The 13,979-nt window shown below is 35.1% G+C and overlaps 4 protein-coding genes across 4 annotated transcripts; 2 read left to right on the forward strand and 2 right to left on the reverse strand.

Annotated features, from left to right (window-relative positions):
* The first annotated feature begins 6 nt into the window (after positions 1–6).
* On the forward strand, positions 7–4,234 carry LOC107490146 (protein NDL1). The gene is given in 11 exon segments (XM_016110915.3): positions 7–423; positions 1,820–1,919; positions 2,052–2,149; positions 2,248–2,336; positions 2,509–2,569; positions 2,690–2,776; positions 2,858–2,885; positions 2,888–2,928; positions 3,050–3,105; positions 3,243–3,378; positions 3,749–4,234. Coding segments are annotated over 11 exon segments (975 nt in total). The 5' UTR covers positions 7–372; the 3' UTR covers positions 3,977–4,234.
* A 223-nt stretch (positions 4,235–4,457) lies between these two features.
* Positions 4,458–7,271, reverse strand: LOC107490145 (uncharacterized). The gene is made up of 5 exons (XM_016110914.3): positions 6,305–7,271; positions 5,975–6,027; positions 5,560–5,708; positions 5,329–5,480; positions 4,458–5,170 (listed from the first exon to the last, which is right to left on the reverse strand). Exons 1-5 carry the CDS (start codon positions 7,113–7,115, stop codon positions 4,749–4,751), a joined length of 1,587 nt encoding a protein of 528 aa, XP_015966400.1. The 5' UTR covers positions 7,116–7,271; the 3' UTR covers positions 4,458–4,748.
* Positions 7,272–7,469: 198 nt separating this feature from the next.
* On the forward strand, positions 7,470–10,135 carry LOC107490147 (uncharacterized). The gene is made up of 7 exons (XM_016110916.3): positions 7,470–7,848; positions 7,953–8,063; positions 8,177–8,245; positions 8,369–8,500; positions 9,069–9,146; positions 9,381–9,515; positions 9,634–10,135. The coding sequence occupies exons 1-7, from the start codon at positions 7,651–7,653 to the stop codon at positions 9,826–9,828; spliced, it is 918 nt and encodes a 305-aa protein (XP_015966402.1). The 5' UTR covers positions 7,470–7,650; the 3' UTR covers positions 9,829–10,135.
* Positions 10,136–10,582: 447 nt separating this feature from the next.
* LOC107490149 (protein arginine N-methyltransferase 1.1) lies at positions 10,583–13,618 on the reverse strand. Its single transcript, XM_016110917.3, has 9 exons — positions 13,226–13,618; positions 13,003–13,013; positions 12,636–12,791; positions 12,469–12,532; positions 12,211–12,353; positions 12,029–12,116; positions 11,748–11,863; positions 11,477–11,627; positions 10,583–11,033 (listed from the first exon to the last, which is right to left on the reverse strand). The coding sequence occupies exons 1-9, from the start codon at positions 13,431–13,433 to the stop codon at positions 10,828–10,830; spliced, it is 1,143 nt and encodes a 380-aa protein (XP_015966403.1). The 5' UTR covers positions 13,434–13,618; the 3' UTR covers positions 10,583–10,827.
* Between the last annotated feature and the right edge of the window lie 361 nt (positions 13,619–13,979).

A 13,979-nucleotide genomic window follows, 5' to 3' on the forward strand; every position in this document is an offset into this window, starting at 1 on the left:
GGAGGTTAAAATTTTGAGGGAAGTGGCAGGTTTTTGTTAAGGAAGAAAAAAAAATCGTCGGTGCTCTCTTTATATCTTTCGTTTTTCATCTCTCACCCTTCAAACCGCCACAACACAAGAATCAAAGCCAGGAACCACCACAATATATATACACATTCGCATTAATACATTGATTACAGTCTGCGTGATTCATAACTATTATTATTATTATTATTATTATTATTATTATTATTATTATTCCAATTTCCATTGATTGAACCATCAGCTACATATATACACACTCGGAGAATCAATTGGTGGAAGCTTGCCTGACTCATTCACTCATTCTTCTTCTTCTTCTTCTTCTTCTTCTTCCAGTTTTCACCACCACCTATGTCTGAATCTGCTTTACTTGATGCTGACAACATCTACCTCGATGGAAAGGTTCTTCTTTTTCCCCATTTCATTTCTGGGTTTCCTTTAAAGTTTCCATCTTTGTTAAGTTTTGGATCGTTTCTTAGCACTTTCTCAATTGGGCGATTGCAATTTTTCTAACTTCTAACTTTTGCTATGCTGCGTTGCGATTGTTTTTATTAAGCTATATTTTTACATCATTGGTAGTATTGGATCTAGTTTTTTCATGTTGGATGTTACAGCGAGCTTGAACTGTTTTCATATTCATTATTTTGAATGGGTTGGTTTATTTTCTTCTGTTGCTTTAATTCATTTTTTAATGTTCTTCTTTTGAATTGAATGTGTTTTAAATCGCCAAGCCATTGAGATTTTGAATTTTTCATTTTTTATTTTATACATGTCAAATAGCTGATCTGTGTTTTGGATGTACCCCTATGCTTTCTTTTTATTTCTTTTTTTTTCTATTTTTAAATTCCATATTCCATAACATGTTGAGCTCGTGAGCTGTTTATTCATTTCTTTGCAATTCCATATTTAGATTAAAACATGGATTTAGTATTTTTTTTTCAAGATATGAATCTTAACCTTACCCTTATTTGATGCCATTTTGATGATGTAAAAGAAAAGATTTTATATTTGCATTTTATTTTACTTCCTATTAGTTAACTAACACATTGTTTTTTTCTCCACCTTGTATCATTGATCCGTCTTTTTGTTTTTCATGTGGGGTCCGGGTTCCCTTTTTTTTTTCTTTTTAATTTTTTTCCCTGTTTTCTTATATGATGATGTTCATGCCTTTGAAGGAATTGGATCCATTTTGCTTTTGGCTTTTCCCTCTCCTCGGTTCTCTCTAAGTGCATTACAGTCTATAGGAATTAAGAACCTTGGCTATACCTTTCTTGTCCTTTATCTCATTATTTTTGTACTGGATTATAGTTATAGCAGGTGGTGCTTTTTGTTAATTTATGTAAGTATTTGTTATTAGATAATGTAAAGTCATTCTTCTCCTTTTAAATATTCCAAAGATGTTGTCCTCTTTTTCACTGGCTTCACCTTGTATTCTTCCTGGGGCATACAATGATTGGAATCTGGAAGTATTCAATTCATGCATCTTTTTGAAAAGTGATACTAATATGCTGTTGCTTGTTAGTTGGGTTTGTCCAAAAAAGGGGTAAGGCCACATGGAGGCAAATATGTTAGGGAATAAACTGTTTTAACAAGTTTTGAACATGCTTTTCTTACATTACTCTAATGGAGTATGTACAAAATAAAGGATATCCTTTCCTCTACAGAAACGTTTTATTTTTTCGTTTTTTTCTTTTTGTTCCAAAAGATTACTTCAGTTTTTTTATTCGTTTTTGCTCTGATTTGTTTGTGTTCTTTTTCGTTTGTTCTATGCAGTACTAATTTTGGATTATTACTTCAGGAACATTATATTCGAACTGGCTGTGGTTCTGTGTCTGTCATGGTATACGGTGATCATGACAAACCAGCCCTGATCACTTATCCGGATTTAGCGCTAAATTGTAAGTGGTGTTATCTCGTTTTCCAGTAGCTAATATATCAAGCATTCTGAGCTTTCTGCTGTTGTTTTAGAATCTATTGCTCTGAGTGTTCATTCTCTTAAAAGCCTGATACATAATTTGTTGTCGATTCAGATAAATCATGTTTCCAAGGATTATTTTTCTGTCCAGAAGCGGCTTCTTTGCTGCTACACAACTTTTGCATCTATCATATTAGTCCTCCCGGGCATGAGGTCTGTATGTTGTCAACTCGAACTACCTTGTATTACCTTCAAAACCCAGTATTATTATTCACGTAATTTCTCTGGAACTTCCACAAGAGTTCTTGCAGTTGGGAGCTGCTGAAATTAGTTCTGAAGATCCTATTCCTTCCGTCGAAGACTTGGCAGATCAAATAATTGAGATCCTCAACTATTTCGGGTAATTGCAGTATCATTACTTGCTCAATAAATTTTTTGTTATTGTTGTTTTGAACTATTACATTTATTGAAACTCAAAACTAATATGTAAAGTAAAAGGCATGAACTATTCTGGGTGGACTTTTAATGAATATTATATATTTAACCGATGGATGAACTATTTCTTTGACCAGGCTTGGTGCAGTGATGTGTATGGGAGTAATGGCTGGTGCTTATATCCTTTCCCTATTTGCAGTATGTATCCTACGTAGCTTTGAATGGTGAAATAGTTTTGGGATGTGGCCAATGCTTTGTAGTTTTAGATTATATGAAGTCAATCAAATTGATTTGCTCTTCTTTGATGCTTTATTACAGACGAAATATAGGGAGCGGGTTCTTGGTTTGATACTTGTATCTCCTTTATGCAAAGCTCCTTCTTGGACTGAATGGTTTTATAACAAGGTTCCTTCCAAATGCCTTAGACTATCTGATGTGTTCTCGAATTCAATAACATTACCTGAAACTGTTTCCAATTTCTTTCAGGTGATGTCAAATTTGTTATATTTCTATGGGCCGAGGTTCCGGAATCCGAGATAGTTCAAGCTTGCAAAAGAGTCAGTGCTAACCAAACCTAGTTTCTTTTTCTCTTGTTTTTCTTTCTTCTCCTCACTTTTTCTATGTTCAATATATTTATCTCACTTTGTGCTTGTTTCCTTTCCTTTTTCTACTTCTCAGTTACTGGATGATAGAAAATGCAAAAATGTCTTAAGGTTCCTTCATGCAATTAATCAGTAAGATCTTCTAGATAGTTGCTTTACCATATTCACTTCCTTGCTCTTTGTAATTTCATATATCATCCTCTGGGAATTTAAGTTGGAGATTGGCGTCAGCATCTGTATGTGTTTGAACTTGTTTTGCCAACTTGTAGGAGGCCTGACATAACAGATGGATTGAAGAGATTAAAATGCCGTACACTTATTTTCGTGGGGGACAGTTCTCCTTTCCATTCAGAGGCTCTATATATGACTTCAGAACTCGATAGAAGATATAGCGCCTTGGTTGAGGTATGTAGTTCTTCTTGCATCAGTATGTGGAAGGGTCTACTATAATACAAATAGCAAAAGTACTATGTGCACGCCAAAATTCAGCCACTATATATTTGTGTATAAATATGTGTTATTTAACTCATTTTCAACGTGTATTTTGTATTTCAACATCTATTCTATACGGATAGCTGATTTGATGGTTGATTTTTAGTATATATGTAGCATAGTTGATTTTCAGGTTTACTTAACATTGAGGGAGGTAATGGCGAATATAGTATCTATCACATAACTTCAATGGAGGACCTTAAACACCTAAATGCATGTGTTATGTAGGAAAATATTGCATGAGATACATAAAGTAGGATCATAAGATGTGTTGATTTGGCAGGTCCAAGGATGTGGGTCAATGGTTACAGAGGAACAACCACATGCAATGCTGATTCCAATGGAGTATTTTCTCATGGGGTATGGTTTGTATAGACCCTGCTACTTCAGTGAAAGTCCAAGGAGTCCTCTTAGCCCATCATGCATTTCTCCTGAGCTACTCTCTCCAGAAAGCATGGGACTGAAGCTTAAGCCTATAAAGACCCGGGTTTCTGTTCCCCTTGAAGTTTGATATCTTTTTTTTTTTTGTAATTTTAAGCTTTTTTTATTTCCTTACTTGTATCTTCTTTATTTTTTACTTTTTTACTTTTCAAGAGGGTTAGAGAAGAGAGAGTTGGAGGGAGTTGTAGATATAGAAAGAGAAGGGGTGTGTAATGAAATATAGGTAGATTTGCTTGCATTCATTTTGTAGTTAGTCATAAAGGAAGCATTGAGCTTTCTCACTGTATTTGTAGATTTAATGTGGACTCATCAATTGTTTATTGACTCACTACTCATTACTCATGGGCAGCAATAATCTTAAGGGACACTTTCTTTGATTTCAAAAAAGGTTTAATTAATGATTTTGCTATATTTATAGTACAGTATTGCTAATAGAGTAATTGTATACAGTAATTTTTTTTTCCAAAATACTGTATGAGTAGACTAAATTTCAATTGCCTTTCAATTGATATATGATAGATGTAAAGTCTCAACACTAATTTTACATGATGTAACACAATACAAACATCTTTGAAATTCCTATAGATGAAGCTACAATAAAAATCTCTAAAGCCTGCAATGAACAAGGAAAAATTGTTGCAGACAATACTGAACTTGAAGTATGTGGCAGCCACAGCACTAACTTCTTGGAGCCTCCTTATCATAATTTGCTGATCATCATTCCCATGAACAGGATCACCCCAAGAAGTACATGGAAAAATCAAGGGGGCTTGGTGTATCTTCGCCGTAACTGGATCCTCTACTTTAGTTTTATATAGAGATTAACAATTTGATACTCTAGCTTATGAATCTGAATCAGAAGCTGGATCCTCAACTTCACTCTCGCCACTTGAACCATCATTTGCGGATGAAGTCTCGGCTTTGACTGGACGAGAATTTTGAAGGAGGTTATGTTTGATGAATTTGACTTTCCTTTCTTTGCTTTTTCCTTTTCGCTTTTGGCTTCCACCATCAGTTACCTTCATAGTTCGAGCAGCAGCTACAAACGCATCACTAATCACTTCGTTTTGCTTATCCTCCTCAACTGCATTTCCCTCTTCCCCAACATTATCAACATAAAAAAGATCATCATCCACCATCTTTCCATTCAAGTTACCAGTAGGTTGCTCGGCTTGGGAAATATCAAGACCTGATTTAGCACAGCTTCTTAAAGTATCATCTTCAAGAACTCGAATCCCTCTATTCTCAATGCTCAGCAACCAAGCTAACAAGCAGAATAAATTGGAACAAAATAAGTTAGAAATAATGCACTGAGAACCGTGTAGCCGACTCCACCTAATAGGAAAAAACTTTATTGTTGTAATAAACTGAGAACCATGCTGGAAGTTGCAACCTAGATATAAGCAGTGATAATCTACTTACTCAAAAGAGCTCTGGGTGAAGATCCATTTGCTTTAACAGCTTTTTCCTCCAAACCATTCTGGCTTGTAACATATTTGATTATTTGCAAGGGTATCCGTGAAACAGAAAATTCCCTAACATAAGAGAGAGCTCTTTTCTGATCACCAATTCCCCTGCATTAATAAATTATTAGATACTACAAGTACAAAGAGAGAGCCATATAAACATAATACGATACTAAATTCTTTATACCTAAAATATTCTACAGCCTTATGAGTAACAATCAGTCTGGTCAAGGAAAGGTCTTTGATGTACTTGGAATTTTCATAAAGGAAAGGGTACTCCACCAATAGCAAAGCATCAAACAGAACCTTCCTAAACAGAGTTTCCTCTTCAGATTTCTGCAGACACTCATATTTGATAGATGTCACTTAAATTACTGATGATGAACATATGAATATATGTATGTAAGAACAAGGACACGGCACAAAAATTAAGATAAAATGGACACAAAAAACCAAGATATGCTAGCCTTTGTCCGGTCCATAAAATCATGGTGTTGGAGCTTTGTGTATTAACAATGGAAACAAATGCAAGCTATGATATCAAAGAAAAAAAATGAACTTATGAGGAACATTCAAAAGGAAAATAATCAAACTATACTAACCGAAATTGAGCTCAGTGGCAAAGATGTCCCTAATGCTGCCCTCATGAGGACCTCTGGTTACACAAGACAAATCAACATCAAAACAGGAGCTAGAAAATGAGTCATAGTTCTAGATAACTCAAAATACATGATCAAACTCAATCATCAAACTAGTTATAGATGTTTATGCATTTTAGACAGAACAATTATAATAGTGCAGACTGCAGTACAAAAAGCTAAAATCATAAAATTTTACAACCTTTGAAAAACTAAAGTCACATTGTCACAAGTAACAAAATGTAGCATGAAACTGAAAATTTAAAACCAAATATGCAATAACTAAATACTGACCCAAAAAGTAAATATTCTGAAAGCTAGATATTGAGCCAACAGCCCAACTCTTGAGATTCACTTCCAATTCATCCCCTGGTGTTTTCCTATGACAAAGCAACCTAAGTTTCAAGAAAAAAGCTTCCATGATGACAGCACCTCCCAAGTAACCAACATGAAAACCCTTATCACAAAGCCACTTGCAAACATCACTGCCCAAAATTGGCAACAAAGATTCAAACCCATTATCAGCATCCCCATTTGCATTCATCCAAACATAAGCCAAATCAGTGAAAGGCATAATCAAATTCAATCCAATAAAATCATGTTCTTCCTCCTCAGAAACCTTTTTACTACAGCAAATACTCATGTACCCAACAATCACATCCACCAGGGACTTCACCTCCTTCATTGCTTTCTTTTCTCTCTTCAGCTTCAGTTCCTTTCCAGAAAGTTCTAGAAGAACCTTGTGAACCTCATAAACAACTGGGGCCATCAAAGCCACACTCTTTGAAGCACCAACAGAAGCTGAACACGCAGATAGCAGCTGAAACAAGGATCTTACGTCAGATACACGATCCAAGGCATCACCTTTCTCCGATTTGAGGCTTTGAAACTTGATTGCAGTGTAGACCCATATCACCTCAAAAGGTGGATTAACATTGGCTTGCATCAATTCGTAGAATACATCAAGGAAAGAAGAAAAATCAGGGGACCCTTTGCGAGTCTCGGAAATCAGTTCTTGCACTGAGTTTTTCATCTTCATGGCATAGTTTTCACCCACAAGCGGGACGAAATCATCTGATGCATTGCTCAAACCTGTGATCTCCATTGCTTGATTTCTCGCTGAACCAAAATTGGTGTCTAGGGTTTATCAGAAGATGGGGTTTTGGACTTAAAGTTTCCAGTTTCCACAGTTTGGGCCTGGCCCGGTTTCTCTAATTCTCTGTCATTTTGGTGGGGGTTAGTTTTGCATTGACTCCAACGTGGAAAAGAAGGTGGAAATTTTTTATTTTTTAATCTTTTGTGGGAAAATTTTAGATTTTTATTATTAGATTAATGATGTAGAGCTACGTGTTTCCCTGCACCTTATTGGTGAAAAATGGGACCCACTTTTGCTATGCTTCTCTGGACTAATCACATGCGCTAAAAATTCTTATTTTGCGTTATGTAACAAAACCAAGAATTTGGGTTTTCCTATATTTTTAAGCTTAGGAAAAGAAGCAAGGTTTTGGTTTTTTGGTTTTTTTGTTATTTGATTACTTCAGTTCTCTGTCAATTTTGGTGGAAAATTCCCACCTTTTTTGAGGATCTGAATTTCCTGTACAAGGAGAGGGGGTTCTAGAACAGCGTGTGTGTTGAGGAAGATGAAGACATTGTTTTGGGTTGTGTTTGTTTCAGTGGTGGTTTCAACATGGTTGCCACTCTCTGAGTGTTTCAAAAAACCCGCAGTGCTTGCTAGAAAAGAGGACATTCCGTACATAAAGTGTCAAGTTTGTGAGCTTCTCGCTAAGCAGTTGCATCAGCAGGTGAAGAAAAAGCAAGCTGAGACCGCTCCCAAAAAGGTTTTCTTTTTTCATGTCTTTCAATTGTAAGAGTGTTTTATTGGTAAGATTATTGTGTTGTTGTTTGGACTATTCTAAATTTTTGTGTGTTTTTGGGATGCTAGATCTCGGAGTATCAGATCATTGAGATAGCAGAGAATGTTTGTAATCTTAAGAAGGTAGAAGCGGATTGGATATTGCGCATTGATATTGTGGAGAAAGAAGATAGGCTTGAGGTAAGAATGGTGGTTCAATTTTTTCATTTATTTGATGATTGTGTGTGATTCATGCAATAGTTCTAATACCTGCACTCTCATTGATTTTGAAACTTCCTTTTATTGTTTAACAGTTAGTTGAGCATGACTCTGAAGGACAGTGCAATTCTGAGTGCAAGACAATCGAGCGAGCGTGTCAGGAGGTATAGAACTTTGTGTGATTTTCGCTCGGTGCATTTGTTTGTCGCAAATGGATTGCAAGCCATGGTTTCTTTTAGTTCTGAAATGGCAAATTATATTATGAATTATTGTTTTCAAATTTTCAGGTTATAGGGTATTCGGATACAGATGTTGCTGAATATCTATATAATTCGAAGCCTGATGCCAATTCATTGTACAAATATCTCTGCAAGGACCTTACTAAAGCATGCAGCACCAAGCCACCCCCTGTCCCTAAGGTACTGACAATCTGAATTGTTGTTTACTTACTGCTTTCAAGTGTTTGAATTAGAATGGACATTAGTTACTAACTTACTATAAATATTGCACAGCTGCCCCATTTTTCGGAAACCAACTATGCACTTTTGTTTCGATTCATGTAGTTTTGTGATTATAGAGCATGCCAACTAAGTTGCTAGTTCAATTGAGCTTATGTGATTACTGATTACAGAACATTAGAACAGCTGGAGTATTTGTTATAGCTGAATAGTCTGCCCTAGATTAAGTGTAACCCTTGATGAGAAAATCAAGATTTTTTTTTCATGTCCATGGTTTATTTTCATGCATTTCAGCTCACTTTTCTATCAACAATCAAAACAAAACTTTATCCACACCTTGCACCTTAGGTTCCGAATTCCATAATCCCAACCAAATGAAATATCCATTCTTTGAAGTATATAGTTTGGGAACTATGATTCTCTTTCATGCAATGATATTGTCATATTGTGTAATATGCTCTTGCCATTATTGTTTGATGTTTTGTAAAGCTACTTCATCTCTAATCAGAATATGTTTTCTGTTCTGTAGGACAGAATCCCTGGTGATGCTTTTGTTGCTAAGTCTGATAAGGAGGCTGAAATGGAAAAGCTACTAAAATCTATGGAGGTATTTCCCTTGTTCATGTTATATATCTTTAGACAATTTATAGTGGAACACTGTCATTGTCTGATTAATATAGCTGACCTTCCCTAGTGAGAATAAGACTTAGTTATTGTTTCTCTTGTCATCATTGTATATCACTATATCTTAGGAGGAGGGTTATCTTTGTCCTTTATTTAGCTCGATACATTTGGTTAGTTTTATAGCCCTATGTCCTTACTGTATCTAATTCTGCATCAGGGCATGCCAGGAGCACCTGGCATGAAAATGTACTCAAGGGATGATTTAATGAACATGAAAAACCTTGGTGATGAAGATGCCGAAGATGAAGAAGATGATGAGGATGACGGCGATGCTGCTTTTCCTGGGAAATTGGTACTTTCTCTTTTTCCATTTAGCTTGAAAAATGACATGTACCTTTATTTTATTAAAGGAAACACTTGATTAAAATGTCATACAATCGCTGACAAATCAAGAAATCTGCATATCGTAGGGAAAAGTTCTGAGAGAAAAGGAAAAGGAAAAGGGAAAAGGCGACTGGAAACAAACGATTAGAAAAGGAATCACAGATACGACCGTGACGCTGAAGAAACATGCAGACCGAGTTTCCAATCGCTTAAGACAGTGGTGGAGGGCAAAGAAAACAAGTTCAAAGAAGGGAACAAAAGGAGCCAAATCTGAACTTTAGCAAGTCACAAAAGCTTACACTGCGATTGTTGAAGAACTGCAGGCATTTCAACATCATTTTTTACAGGTAAAATGTGCCTGTGATAGTCAAGAGGAAGAAACATAGAGAAGCAATCACATGAGAACTTTAGACTTTAGAGTGACCACTTGGAATGGTTCATTTTCCATTCAAGTATTTTGCTATATTCATGTATTTTAATGACTCTGTTTTGATGTTGAAGGAGGGTGTATACTAGCTTGATAGTGAAGGTTATGAACTTGTGATGTTCTCCAAAGACTTATTTCCTCCTACACCTTATTTTTAGAAATTTTTTTCTCTAAAAAATAGTATAGATAATCATCCAACAACAACAAACGCTTCATCCCATTAGACGGATTCGGTTATATAGATCAAATGGCACCATTTAGCATTTTAGCCCTAACATACATCATGTTTACACCATTCAAAACTTTGTTTCCAATTTAATAACAAATATTCTTGCTTATAGTATGTGGATACAGCCACTACTATGCTGCACATTTCTTAATGTAGAGCACAGTTTGAATAACAAGCAAAATATCTTCTTAAATTTAAATCTCATTGCTGCTAATGTACCAAAAATAAATATTACAAGTACTCCCAATCAATACAACGTGCAAGAATTAAGGTTTATTTTGGTCATCAGAAGGCTCGAGGAGTAGTATTAGACTATTAGGATGAAAATGACATTAGCAGTCATGCAAATTTTGTGTACTTGCTAACAAAGGCAAATCTATTCACTGAAAATTGATAACAAATAGTTGTCAATGGGATTAATTAAATTCTGAATAAAATAATATTTTAAATATCATTACATCCAAAAAGCCAGAAGAGCAACTATGAATTTATAAGAGAATACAAGCACAATGTGAAAATACAGTTACAGTTCCTCAAACAGAAGACTCTACATTAAATTATAAAAGCGGCAATAATTGCTGTTCAACATCTTGCAAAATTTAGATAGCATTGGAAAATCATGACTCAACGCATCTTGTAATACTGAACCCTTGAAACGTTGCATCTGCGACCATTCAACGAGTACTTGACCATTATGTCAACATCGCGCGGATTTTTCTTGTTTTGAGCCACACTCATGCTCCCTACAATTGCCTCACCCTCACAAATGGTCAATATGTCTTCCAGATAAAGCACTGTTTGTTTCCAATGGGTGGCACGCGACCTTGGCCCTGCATAAATTCTCAAAGTGTTACTTCATGTGCGTGTGTAGTCTAGCAAATCGTTGCAAGCAAGCAATCATTCAAATTTTCAACTAAGTTTCTAAGGAACTCTTGGGAGCGGATAAAACCAGCATGGTTTCAAAAGAGATTACAAGTTTTTTCAGTCTGCGGTTATCATATTCTGAATTGATGATACTTCTACATGCAAATTCAAAGATACCAACTTATAAAATTCATTGTTCTTCCCTTCAAATTTTATGCTCTGTTGTTCTCGTGCAAAAAATATAATCCTTTCGATCTATTTAACATCTATGCATTATCTTTTTGCCAATTAACAGTTCACATGCCGAAATATAAATTTGACTCCCAAGTCCCAATAACATTATATGGACGAAAAAGAACAGCTCCAACAAAAACATATAAATAATTGAGGAAGTAGAAAGGAAGCTAACCTGTAGAGAAGCCCATCAATTTATGACACTTAGTAAATGTTACATCAAAATATGCAACAAGAGCATGGATGTAATCATCGCGTTCAGCAATAAGTTTAAACGGTGCTGTGAAGGAAGCATCTCCAGGAGCCATCTTTGAGATATCCATAGTCTGAATAAAGATGAACCAATCATTGTACATGTTCAAACCAAATACAATATTTTGGCCAATGCAGAATGAAATTTTTGCGCATGTCAAATACAAAGAATGTAAGAACTGTTAAAGCTCCACCTTGAGTAGCTGGCAGTTAGTAGCAATCTGATTCTGGTCAACTGTATCAACAAGTGGCTCCATTATGGCTTGCTTCTTGATGCAGCTCATATCAAATCCATAGACATTGTTCCAAACTGTTAGAAAAAATGAAAATGTGGCTTGAGTAACTCTTTTTTTCACCAATAAATAAAGAAATTCATATGAAAATGCATTGTGTGGATGCCTCTTTCATTGTAACCGTAAGTATACTGTATAAGAGTAGCAAACTCATATTGGTTAATAAGAGGTCACGATCTCACACTCTATTTTATCTTCTTTGTAGTCTGCATCTTCGATGGCAGTAAGATGGAGGGACGCTTTATCTGGTAGCACAACTCCTCCTTCGACCTATTCAGAAGAGGAAACTCAGAATGATTCCCACACCATTGTACTGTGTGACATGTCTTCATCTAATATCAAGAGCAAGGAGTGCATAACTTACAAGCCATTTGTCGCGTGCGTAAAGGACAGAATTTAACATATTCTCAAATAATAGGAAATATCCCATCCATTCTGAAATGATTATATCAACTTTTTCAACCGGAAGTTCAATTTCTTCAATCTTACCCTTCAAAACTGTTACAACTGCAAAACCAAAACAATTATATTGCAATCATTGTGAGTGGATTTTTCCAACGAATCAACACCAAAAGAAAATGTATTTCAAAGGAGTAATAAAAAATATAAAACATTGCATTACCATTAGAGTACCCATTAGTTTCAACTATCTGCTTTGCCATGTCAGCCATATCGGAGCACTCAACCTGAATTCGCAATATAAAAAATGGTACAACTTAAAGTCATTATTTGGAATACTGATAAAATCACAAAAAACATAGAAGGCAATAATTGAAATCAGGCACTTACAGCATAGACATGCGCCGCCCCAGCTTTGGCACAAAATAGAGACAAAATCCCAGTCCCAGCACCAACATCAAGAACTACTTTATCCTTGAATAAAAACTTATTCTGATAAATAACATTTTGATATGTTTTTGTTCTTACAGTGTCCTTCAACATTTCCTGCAATCCAAACAAGGTTACAACAAAGCATTATACCACAATAACATACAAAAAACTTCTTTTACTATATTGCAAAACATTTGATACTAGTTTGCATTTCCCCTTCTCATTTATGGGGAAAAAAAAAAAGAAAAAACGGAACTTCAAGGCAAAAAAATAAACAAAATATAAACTTAATACACCAGCCTGCATCCAAGTTGAGCACACTTACTTCGTGAATTCCTGCAAACACATATACACATTTAAGATGAGAAAACAATCCTATTAAGAACAAATACAAATGAGATTAAGCTGAAGCGCGTGAATTTTTCAGGTTGCAAAAAACAACAGCCCGGATGTAAAGTTCGGAACTTTGAGCAAAAGGGAATTCAAATTGAGCAGAAGCAGATATTAAACAATTAGAATGAGAGAAAAGAGAGAGAAGCAAAAGTTACCGAAATGAGAGTAGGAATCGAAATAATAATCGGCGCTGGTTTTGTCATCGGAATCAATAAACGATGGTTCTGATGGTTCAGGTTCACACATGGATTGGTCGTCGAGGTTGGAGCTCTCGGCAGCGTCCTGGATAACCTCGTCGGCGTCTTGGAAGCGAAGGTGGTTGTTCATGCTGTTGTTATCGTTGTTGTTCTTTCGGCGACCCATACGATATGGAAGGAAAGATTTTTTTGGAGATGGAGAAGGAGTTTGCGTATGTCAGTGACTACTCACTAGAACTGGAATTGCGAAAATTAGGGTTTTAGTTTGGGTTTTAGCCTTTTAGGTTATACGACGATAGCTGCTTGCCTGCTTCCACTTGATGATACCGCGTTTTTCACTGCTTCAATCCTTGTTTTTTTTTATCTTTTAAGGAATACGAAAATAAAATTGATATCGAGTATAAACCAGTTTTATATATACACACATATATCAAATTACCTAATACTTAGTATTTGTTTAGACGTTATTATTTTGATAAAAAAAAATTTTTTAATAAAAAATAATTTTTTTTTTATTTTTTAACATGTTTGATAAATTTTTAGTAATAAAAATATTAAAAAAATAAAAAAAATCTTTTTTGAGAAATTATAATTTACATCTTTTTTTAAAGATCTTTTTCTTTTAAAAAAATATCTTTTAAAAAAGATATTTTTATGTAATAAATAAACAAAAAAATATTTTTGTATTGTTATACCCAAATATAATTGATAG

This window comes from Arachis duranensis, chromosome 5 (genome assembly GCF_000817695.3).
Source record: "Arachis duranensis cultivar V14167 chromosome 5, aradu.V14167.gnm2.J7QH, whole genome shotgun sequence".
Taxonomy (NCBI): Eukaryota; Viridiplantae; Streptophyta; class Magnoliopsida; order Fabales; family Fabaceae; genus Arachis; species Arachis duranensis.